General features: G+C 43.8%; 1 protein-coding gene across 1 annotated transcript in view; it reads left to right on the forward strand.

Moving 5' to 3' along the window:
• LOC147691769 (solute carrier family 22 member 6-A-like) overlaps positions 1–12,062 on the forward strand; it is a 557,304-nt gene that overhangs the window by 428,156 nt on the left and 117,086 nt on the right. Inside the window, exons 7-8 of the mRNA XM_086938063.1 lie at positions 317–531; positions 1,640–1,748. Of these exons, the coding sequence (XP_086794189.1) occupies positions 317–531; positions 1,640–1,748 (324 nt within the window). The remainder of the gene's footprint in view (positions 1–316; positions 532–1,639; positions 1,749–12,062) is intronic.

Genomic DNA, 12,062 nt, shown 5'->3' on the forward strand with positions numbered 1-12,062 from the left:
GCTGAGCCTCGAGGATATGACCTGCACCCTGGTTGGCATGCAGGCGTCTCTCCAGTCTGAGATATAAAGGGACCACCCTCCATTGAGTCAACAAGGCTATGGACATGTAGGGGGAGTTAAGTATGAGGTATTTGCAAATTCGAGCGATCCCCTTTCTTTCAATAGGTCCATAAGGGTTTGGGACTCCAGGGAGCTGTATTCATGAATGGTTTTAAGAGAATCTCGGCATTATCACTCCATTTTCTTAAAGGTCACTCTGACTCTGAAGCCATAGTCATCCTAACACACTGTCATCTCTTACATCCTCATACTCTAGGTTCTCAACAAGTTTTTCCTACTATGGCCTGAGCATGGACCTGCAGGACTTTGGCGACAGCATCTACCTCATACAAGTCGTCTTTGGGGTAGTTGACATCCCTGCCAAGTTCTTTGGTGTTCTGGTTATGAGCTACATTGGTCGAAGAGTGACCCAGGGTGGAACCCTCTGCTTAGCTGGACTTGCTATCCTCGCCAACATCTTTGTGCCTGCAGGTAGGAGAGACCACAAATTCTGGGCACGAACAGAAAGTATTGCAAAAAATGGATGAATGTCAGGGAAACATCTGACGTAAGACCTGAGGAAGGTATGATTTTGTTCTGCCCAACATGGTTGCCCATTTCCAATCTCTGTTCAAGAAGATGGCATATTCCCAAATGACCCTCTCCTGAACCCTTTTCAGGTAGAAATTCTGCTAGTGGTGTTGGTTATTCTCAGTGAGCGAAAAGAGTTTTTGTCAAGAGTGAATGTTGTGCCTTTCAAGAAAATTTAGCAATGCATCCTGTTCAGCCATACAGCAGGCACATTAATTCAGGACCTCTATATTTCTGCAAGAAACATTTACTGAATGTAACCACGAAATGCGTCAGCAAATTATCTCGTTTCCTCATAATACTGCACAGAAGAATGCTGCACTTTTGTAAATCCTAAATTCCATTAGCTAGTTCTTCGGCAGGGGTCCTAGTCTGTTCTTTGCTGCAACTGTAGTGTAGCCTTAGGCAGATCTCTCATAACACATGGGAGAGAGAAGGTGTCCAATTCCTACAACGTGTAAAAATATTACTGGATTTAATTATTTAGCTTTGCACCTGCAAGACGTGAAATACCTATGAACTGGAAGGGGCCCACGCCCCCTAGGTTAGCAAAATGCAAAGTGGAGCTGGTTCGTTGGGCGGGGTGTGAGAATGCAGCATTGTATAGTGATATGAGGTAAATAAGAGGATCATTTGAAAAGGTTCGTGCATGAGATCATTTATTAGATTCCCTTAAAGATTTTGAAAAGAATGATAATTCTGGGGAAGAAAATGGGTAAAAATGTAATTTGCTAAATAAATATGTGTTGTATACATACTGTAATGGGAACTGGACGTAAGGGAGGGGGGTAAGTTGTTTAATATTGTTATGCATGTCTTATAAATGCTAATAAAAATGTGTTTACAAAAAAAGACACATGGGGGAGAGAAGCAGCGGCGACATCAAAAGACAAAATGTGCTTTGGCAGGAGGACGACAATTACTATTAAGTTACAGTTATTCTGTTATCCTGCATGACCACAAGTCTGAATCCTAACTAGAATGAATGACATCTGTCTTTTTTTTCAAGAACTGCAGACTCTGCGCACATCACTGGCTGTAATAGGTAAGGGTTGCCTCGCAGCCGCTTTCAACTGTGCCTACTTGTACACTGGAGAGCTGTACCCCACGGTGATAAGGTAGGTTGGAGCTAAACTGGCAATTTCTTTTCTACCTTTTGATTTTCATCACTCAGCAGTGATCTGTGATAAGGCCCATAGCCTTGCATTTCAGTGCTGCCATGAAATTCTCGCTGTTATTCAACCTTCAGATGTCATTGTTGTGGTATATGGGGAACGTGCACACGGTGAACCTATACTAGAGGCAGTTAGGGTAGGTTCTGCCCCCTTTAGATCTTCCATGTTTAGGGACTCTGGGCTGGATTTCAATTGCAATGGGCATCGGCCAGTGTCTGACCTAGGGTGGTGTGGAGTGCAAAAAAACGATGGATTTAGGCCCAGATCTTTGTACTGGGGTGAATGTAAGACATTGTTCTGCATTCTGTCCATCAACTGTGTTTTTTGCATCGACTTGAGGGAGAACAGACATGATATATATATATATATATATAATATATATACATATATATATATATGCCAAACAAGCTCCCAATTCCACAGTAGAGACGGATTCCAATCAGGACATGGACCACACGGCAAGTTCCAAATTGAAGTGCTTTATTCACCCTTGAGACAGACATGACGTGTTTCGTCCGGTCACCCCGGACTTGATGACATGGCATGCCGTGACCACCACAGTGCATAAATACTGTTCTCCATTAGCTATGGCTCCTCCCCTACTTACAATGGATCTAGAAAACAGACTATTCGAGAATGTATTTTTAGTGCAATACGTGTATATGTAAAAGCGTCTCTACTAACAATTATATGAAAAATTGCAATCTTGAACATAGACACAATTAGTATTGAACAAGGGCTAAAGATATAACGGGCAAGTGCCCATAATAGCAATAATAAGAGAATATACATCTTTTATCAACCCTAAGTTCAATATAATCTTGGGCTAGTGCCCACATATACACATAATATATAATCATCCTGAAACGTCCTATTATACACCTAGTCCAATTCTAAAAAACTAACCATAAGGAGCCATGTAAAAAGAAACAGTTAATTATTCAAATAAATATCTTACATAAAAACCCATAGGGTGCAGTTAAAAAAACTTTTGTTTCTCAAATCAGCGTTAACAGATAATTGGCATATTTCATCAACTTTTTTCATCATATTAAATGACAATATATATTACTGTATATATACATCTGTATAGATCTTCCTGTATCTAATATTGTTAGCATATTAGAATGAAAGTGACTAATGCAAAACCAAAAGAATAAAGAAAACATCTCATAAATGCCACTAAGCTTCATTGTTTGCTATCACCAGCTTGAATGCATCCCGATAGAACATCCCCCATTCATTAAATCTAGGTGTACCTCAGTTCCTAGATGTACATACATGATAGCATTTTAAATTTAAAGTGACAAGTGCAAAAATAAAGAAGTAGAACTAATTCAGCCATCAAAAGTGCCAGTAGGCAAAGTTCACAAAACATATTGCCCATATATGTGCAAATAGCAAAGCGTAAACATTCCACACGAAAGACACCAGATAAAAACCAGTAAAACCAAACTAGTTATATATATAAAATTCTCCATACTCTCTGCACTTCAATGTCGCGCTGGCGAACAGAGACACAGACCCAACGATGTGAGGCTAGATGTTTATTTTTCATAAGAACCTCGAACCTGACGCGCTTCGGGTACCTAGTACCCTTGCTCACAAGTCAAGTGAGAAACTTTATTCGCCACTTTTAAATGTAAAACTGTGTTGTAGTGCTGAAACCACGTGATTATTAAACATAAACAAAACACTGGCAATCTTTTTTGAAAGCACTAGCAAGTCTGTTTTCCAAACATTTTAAACATCTCAAAATTCAGAAACTTGCGGGGCACTATTATGAATACATGAGCCAAAAAATTCCTGCATAAATGCGCAAATGAATATAGCGATGATGAATTCTAAATTTAAGGTCATGATTGTGCTTTATCATTTTAACTTAAATATTTAAGAATTCATAAAAATACTTATAGCCATAAAAGACATTTGCTCAATCATCATCTCCACATAAAACCACTACATATTAAATTCATGAGACATACAATTGATATGTGATAAAAACATGAAAATCATATTGCAGGTAAAAGATGTATGGCTGTGCAAATCACAATAATTCAATGTAAACAATATACGTTTATGGCTCCTGTCTATTTCAAATAACAGAAACAATCTGTATTAGACTTCCAGCTTAAATGCTTGAAGTGAACCCGTTTCAATTCTCAGGCTGAGATGTGCAAAATCGCAAAAGAAAGTGCCATAATAACTGTAAAGTGCTCTAAAGATCTAAATAGATCATCATAAAGTGCCAATGCCAATTATATTCCAATAAATATACAACAGTAAAACCACACAATAATTTGGTAATATTCCTACTTAACAAATATATATAATATATAATATATATATAAAAATACATACACAGAGAGAGAAGGAGGAGAAGAACGTCTTGTTTTAACTTTCTTACTGTATCTATATTCATAGGGTGATGTTTGAATACTGCTTTACATGTACGCACTAGTTGTACATTTGCCAAAGATACTGGGCCAGATGTACGAAGCATTTCACTGGTCGCAAACGTCCCATCGGGCAGTTTGTGTCCGATAAAATGCTTTTTGTCATGTACCAACCCTATTTTACGAGTCCGTAACTTATTATCAACTCGCAAAATTGGGTTTGTGAGTCACTATTAGGAAGGGGCATGTTAGCATCCTTTCCTAATACCAAGGTGCACTGCTATGTGATTTGTGATTGGGAATGCCGTCACAACACATTTGCAGATACCACCAACTTTAAGCCGGTGGTAACTCATTCACAAACGGGAAGAGGTCCCAAAGAGACCACTACCCCTTTGGGAATGTGGGTGTCAATATTTTTTAAGAGCAGGCAGTGGCCCTACACACACTACCGACTCTGACCCAGCAGGCCACCATCCATGTGAGTGCAGGCAATTTCCAATGGGTCTGAAAGCAAAACCTACCTCATGAATATTAACGAGGTTGGTCTATTTGCGACCCACTGGGATTTACAAACTGTGTCTAAGACACATTTGTTCATGGGTGTTTGCGATTTCCAAATTGCAAATTGCAGAAAATCGTAATTAGGAAATCACAAACTGACTTCTTTGTACATCTGGCCAACTATTTCTGTCATATTTAGTTGATTGGTAAAATGTTTGCTTGCAGTGTAACTGACTGTTTTCCCCACACCATTGCGGTCAAATATATATTGAGTCCCAAAACTTACGATTCTGTGCTACTATGCCCAAAGGAGAATGTAACCAAATGCGTTACTGCACAAGGATATTACGAGGAAAAGGCTATACTTTGCCTATGCTATAATGTAATTGTTAAGTTGCAGTACCTCAGTTTGTACCAGACTCAGGAAACCTTGGCAATCTAGGTGGGTGGACTGGACACGACAGATTAGAGGAAAATGTCTGACATCCCTATAGAGGTACTCTATGGGATACAAAACACCAGACAACTGTGGTGAGTTATGGGATAACTTAAAGGTTGGGTTTTTGTTAGAACCTTGCGGTTAACAACACATAAAAAAAGAGCGACCGGAAATGGTTATGGTGGAGGACAGGACACAGCTCACTTGATGACCTCAAACGCATTACACCTCACCTCTGCCAATTTGCATGTTTGCAAACAAACTAAGAAATTCTAGGCACTCATTTTCGACCTGATAGAATCCTTTCTGTCTCTGGTTCTGGCATGCTTGCCTGGGTTTTAATTGGTCCTGAAAATGAAAGGGGGACATCAGTGCTTAATTTGAGCAGGTGCTGTCAGGTGCTCAGCACCGGCACTTCTTTCACAGGGCTGGGGCTACAATTTCTGACCCTGCAGGTGGTGGTCTCAATGTTAATTGTTCAAATTCAAAATAAAAAGAATAACATATATTGCATGGTGACTGGCTGGTAAATGTTCATAGACAGGCCATCATAGGCCTGTCCAGGCAGGCATGATTGTGTATCACCACATTAGTGATGATGTCATCATGCCGATAAGAAATCCAAGAAGTCATCACTATGTCTTGCATTCTATTGCCTGAGTCTGCTGCACCCTGCCACTGCCTGAGCCGAAGCCTTCCATTGGATAATTGTAGCTGGGAGCTGGCTCATGACGGAGTTGAGGCAAGGAAGATGTGAGAGCGCATTTGGAACTTGGGAGTGAGGGCTCTTGAAAAAGAATAAACAAAAGTAAGTGTGGACTTTCCACTTGCCGTGTAGCCAGAGTAGCATATCCTGCAGCCCTGCATTGCTGCTATCCTCAACGTGCTCGAAGCGGCTGTGGCCCAACACAAATTTTGTGTGCCATGGCGTCACCTGTAGAATCTGTGCTCGGCACCCCAGCATGGTAATTGCTGAGCGTGCGTGAGTCCAGTAGGCACCACAGCCATACTTACCAGCATTGGCAGCATTACGGCAGGGGACAATGCCTGTGCTGTAGCAGGCAGGGTCACAGCAAGCTAAGCAGTGGATGCCGAAGCCGTCGCCATCCCTGGACCTACTAATTACAGGCAGCACTAGCAGTGACATCACCTGCTGTGCTCGAGCAGCTACCTGTTGTGCAAATAACCCAGTTAAACTGCACTGATTAATATATGCAAAAAAGCATTTTCTTTTGGTGTACAATTTGTTTTTGCACTCGGTTTAGGTAAAAAGGAAAAGACATGTCATCTTCCTCTTCTTTAGGAAAGACAACAGGAAAACCCAGAGTTCAAAATAGCAGTGATATGTACAGGCTGACGACAGGGGTCACAGACAGCAGCAGTTTTATAGATGAGAGAGAGAGCAGGAGTAAAGAGGAGAAAGAAACAACAGGAGAGGAAAGAGAGGAGACTGAGCTAAGTAGAAGAAAAGGAGAGCAAATCAGATACAAAGAGAAAGCAGCCATGATGTGAAGAAGAGGGCATTAAGAAGAGAGAAGATAGAATGAAAGGATGTAGAGGACAGGACGAAGGAAAAAAAGCAGACAAATGATAAAACGGACACACAGCTAATCACTGCTAGAAGAGTGATAGTAAAGAGCCAAGATCGAGGAGAGAGAGAGCAGAGCATGGATAAAAGTGAAGAGGAAAAAGGGCAGGGCTAGAATGAATAGAGGGCAAATCAGAAATACAGGGAACAACGTAACACACCAGGTGCATGAAAGATGATAGAAAATAATTAGAGAGGTGAGAGGATAGACTCTTAGAGCAAAGACTTAGGGGACAGACAACAGATCAAGGTTAAAAGATAGAGACTGAGGCAGTGAGTGTTGAAAGTGGGGCTCACCGGAGGAAGACGTGAGCGGTGGCCTCCTTGGCAAACTTTTCAGCACCTGCACTTCTTTTTTTACAAATTAAACACTGGTGGACATGTTAATACTGGGTGCGGGTGACACTGATACCAATAAAATATTATAATTTGAACTCAAAAGTGTGCCTCATGAGGGCTGAATGCTTTTTTCAGATATGTGTGTGCCTGGTGCACAAGATAACATGCTCTGCAATAACAAATGTGGACTGGTTATACTGTGTTTATTTCCATATTAATGAAGCGCATGCTCTCCAGGCTTCCTATAAGAACAGAAGCTCATGAACATGGTATGAGGAACCTGTACCAGACAAGCTGGCCAAGATTGAAGAATGGTGTTCCTTGGACAGGTCTATCTTATTATGTGCAGAGTTCTCTGCCCTGACTGCGGAATCTCTCCACTGGTAAATAAAATGCAGTTTTGTGAATACCGAAAAATCATAAACTTGCACAAATGTGCAAGTTTACTGTGGTGAATCGGGCCCTTTGAGTTCTGATGTGGAAGGATGTGGGGTCGATAAATATATGCCACTGGGAGTATAGGGGAATAAGCCATCTAGCCAATCGCATCAGCAGACTCACAGTGTACAAAAAAGTAGTTAGCAAACTGGGTGTTGCCACCTTCATAACTGGGAAGGTGAGAGGGAGGAAGCCCAATACCAGAACAATGCAAAGTGGACATGTGCTGTGCAAAGTACAGTTTAAAGTCTGGAGCAAATAATCCCCTCTACCTATATTGAAGTGCCAGTGAATCTCAAATCACTCTGGTCTGAATCCTGCCAATAACTGTTGTTCATCAATGACCTAAATTTCTCAAAACAACACATATCTCTTTATGAACATAAACAAAAGCATAACAGCTTGGGTAGAACATTTATTTTCACAAAGCAAATGTGACATGTCAAGGAGAGACGTAGTTTAATCCAGTGATCAACAATATCTGATATTCCTGCACACAAAATACCTGAACACTACATCCATAACAAAATGTACCTGGACTCCCAAACAATTTCCATTTTCATGGCAAATCAAGAATACAGCAGCCTATGCCCTGCAGCAATGGGATTCATAGCCTTATTCCCAATAAATCCCACAAAGTATATTACTTCACACAAAAAATGGAGAGAAGGAGAGCTGGATTGCACGCCTAGTGCCAGTGCTTCATTTGAGCCAGTGGTTGTGGGTGGACAACACTGACACTCATTTTTGGGGACCAGCACTTATTTTTCCTTATCAGCCATTAACCTCAAGCAAGAAAGAGAAAACACACAAAGGAGAAAGAAGTAGGAAGAGTTAGACGAAAAAACTGTCACATAGGGAGAAAGCAAGAACCTACACGGGTGACATAAAGCGGAAGGGAGTGTCTGATAGTGGATGGAAGAGCCATGAGGTCGATTCAAGAGTATGCAGCCTTAGTGTTAGGTGTGCCGACATTTAAAAATGCATGTCGCTATCACAGATTAGGCACTGCTTAAAGCGTATGTGTATATGAGGAGAGCAAAATCTGCTTTCCTGTAAAGCAATATCCCTGTGGTATCCCACTGTGCACAAAAAAGGAAATGCTGGCACTTGAGCTAGTATATCTTCTGTCGTCTTACATTGAGGTGATCTTAGGGTAGATTTTTTAGTGGTAGAAGAAAATGGTGGGGAATATTTGACTAATTTCACAAACCGCTTTAATTTGATATTCTTGAGAACACATTTTTCTGATATGATATTTACCTAATTGCTCTTTCACTGGGCTATTCTCTGTTCCATGAAGTCGCCAAGGAGGGGTGGGAACTGGAGCAGTCATGCCTGATTATGCTGTAGGACTCGTGACTCAGGTCCTTTTGTGTTAGGTATATGGGAAGGACTTAAGTTTAACAGACCCCCAGATATGTGCAGATTTCCATTTTAAGGTATTACTTTGGCTTTTAGAATAGATGTAAAGTTTTCTAAACTTTAGTGTCTCTATTTTGGGAACCCTGTTAAGTAAACTTTCTTCTTTCAGGCAGGGCTCTCTCATCTTGTGCGGCATCGTATGTTTTTTTCGATTAGAGGGTGCCACCAATTCAAGGAGCCAAAGGTCCAAACAATACTGCATAATCAAAATTCGATGTTCATGCTGAACATAATCCTGAGTACTTTAACCATGCTTGCTGCCTCAACACTTCTCTACTGCAGATATGGTGAATCCTTCAGGCTGGCTCTGAATTCCCGCTATTGGTTTTGCATTAAAAACAGGATGACCATTGACATCTTATCTCAAAAATCTGTGTTAAGTTTTGTTATGCCTGCTTGGCTTCTTGATCCTGTATCCCTAAGAGACCCTAAGACAGAATTTTTCTACTGGAACAGGGTCAAGACTGATTTGTCTATGGAGTTTAAACTGGGGTGGTGTGGTGAGCAAACAAACAATGGGTTTGAATGCTACCTCAAGCAATTGCCAAAGTTTAGACTTAATGCAAGTATTCCTCTCATCACCTTTTATGTGTTTTCACCTTTTATGTGTTTCACAGAAGGTTTCTAGACATGGTACTCACCATTGGATGACACCTGATTACCATAAGCTTTCTGCTCACTACACCAGTTACACATAGAACATTTTGTTAGATAGTGGTTGAAGCTATAATATTAAACAGATATATGGGGGCGGAGCTTGCCGGCGCTGATGGCGGACGCCTGATCTAGGAGCTTCGCACCATCGCCACTATAATCCTTTATTAATCCTGATCCCACGGTGCCTGAGGGGACAACAAGATGCGAATGCACTGCTGAGGCCCCCCGCTGCCTGGTTCGAGCAACTCCGAAGGCGCAGCGACACACCGAGCCGCTGGCGGCGAGAGCGCTAGCGCCGTCGCCCTGGGCCGCACATCCCCGGCCTGGATTCAGCACGCAGACCGGCGTGCGTGCGGCGGCCCGATTGAACTTCGGCCCGGTGAAGCGGCGGTGGCTGAGTGAGTATGAGGGAGGTCACAGCGGAGCCGGAGAGAATAGAGCAGCACTGGCGCCACCCACGAGACCCTATCTGTGTGCGGAGGGGAGAATGTATGGTCGTTTGTTCGGCGACCCTTAGACCTGGATGCCTGGTGCTTCTACGATCTCCCCCTCCAAAACGGAGCCGCGTGGTACCCCCTCTGCATTTCTGGACTTGGTGCACGCACTCTGAGGCGCCTGGGACATGCCTTGTGGCGGCGTATGACCCTAGTAGCTAGTAAGTTGGACCCCCGGGCCCCTTGTCCCAGACTGCTGCCTGGTGAGCCCATGCTGTATCGTCCTTCCTGTTGCGCAGAGACACGTCCAGGCCGCATTATTCAAATGCAGGCGATGAGAGTGGCCGGCCCTGGCGGTATCCCGGTGGTGAGCCCTGGTACCGTCCTGGAAGAGCTGCGGGGGGGGAGCGCCGGTCCTTCAAATCTACAGCGTGGACGGCCCAAGCGAGGTGGACAGGCTGTGACCCCTGGGCCCGAGCTGGCTTGATAACCCGGAGACGGTGGATGAGGCTGACCACTCAAGGGCTAACCACCTGACAGCATGGCGTGGTATTGTCTAGATGTTGTGGAGGATCTCGATTGGAGCTGCCCTGCGAATTGGCTGCAGCATGGGCAAGGGGGATAAAACCCAAACCAAGCTACCCTTCGAACAACGCCGCACTAGGGCCCCAGAAGTGCAAGTAATGGAGGCCGCTTCCCAGTCTAGAGGGACGGAAGGCTCGTTTTACGCCAACATTAAAGCCCTGTTGGTAACTATGGAGAAGGGCCTTCAGGACAGTCAAGTCAAGTCAAGTCAAAGAATTTATATAGCGCACTACATACCCAGAGGGTTTCAAGGCGCTTAGGGAAGGGAGGAGGATTACTTGTCAAATATCCACGTTTTAAGTTGCTTTCTGAATGCTAGGTGGTTCTGGGTAAGGCGAAGGTAAGTGGGGAGTGAGTTCCATCTTTTAGCCGCAAGGTATGAGAAGGATCTTCCTCCCATAGTGGTCTTGTTGATGCGGGGTACAGTGGCGAGGGCTTGGCTGGAAGAGCGTAGTTGGCGGGAGGGGGTGTAGAAGGACAGTCGAGAGTTGAGGCATTCTGGTCCAATGTCGTAGAGTGATTTGTGTGCGTGGGTCAGCAGTCGGAAAGTGATCCTCTTATCGACGGGCAGCCAGTGGAGGTCTTTCAGGTGGCCAGAGATGTGTTCGTTACGCGGGATGTCTAGTATGATCCTGGCTGAGGCGTTTTGGATTCGTTGGAGTTTCTTCTGGATTTTAGCGGTAGTGCCTGCGTAGAGGGTGTTTCCGTAGTCCAGTCGGCTCGTGACCAGAGCATGGGTGACTGTTTTTCTGGTTTCGGTGGGGATCCAGCGAAATGTTTTTTTGAGCATGCGAAGAATGTTGAAGCAGGATGAGGATACGGCACTGACTTGTCTGTTCATTGAGAGTGAAGAATCCAGGATAACGCCTAGGTTCCGTGCGTGGTCTGTCGGGATGGGAGCTTTTCCAAGGGCTGCTGGCCACCAAGAGTCGTCCCATGCAGAGGGGGATGTACCTAAGATGAGGACTTCTGTTTTATCTGAGTTCAGCTTCAGACGGCTGTGTTTCATCCATTCGGCAACTTCTTTCATTCCTTCGTGTAGGTTGGTTTTGGCGGTGCTGGGGTCATTGGTGAGAGAAACGATCAGTTGAGTGTCATCTGCGTAGGAGATGATGTTGAGATTGTGTTGGCGAGCGATGGCCGCAAGGGGGCTCATGTATACGTTGAAGAGGGTGGGACTGAGTGAGGATCCTTGTGGTACACCACAGATGACTTCAGTGGCCTCGGACTTGAATGGTGGAAGGCGGACTCTCTGGGTTCTTCCGGTGAGGAACGAGGTGATCCATTCCAATGCTTTTCCTTGGATTCCGATGTTTCTGAGGCGTTGTAAAAGGGTGCTGTGGCAGACTGTGTCGAAGGCTGCAGAGAGGTCGAGGAGGATGAGGGCGACTGTGTCTCCATTGTCCAGAAGAGTTCGAATGTCGTCTGTTGCTGCGATGAGGGCGGTCTCCG

Source organism: Lissotriton vulgaris, chromosome 9 (assembly GCF_964263255.1).
Source record: "Lissotriton vulgaris chromosome 9, aLisVul1.2, whole genome shotgun sequence".
Taxonomy (NCBI): domain Eukaryota; kingdom Metazoa; phylum Chordata; class Amphibia; order Caudata; family Salamandridae; genus Lissotriton; species Lissotriton vulgaris.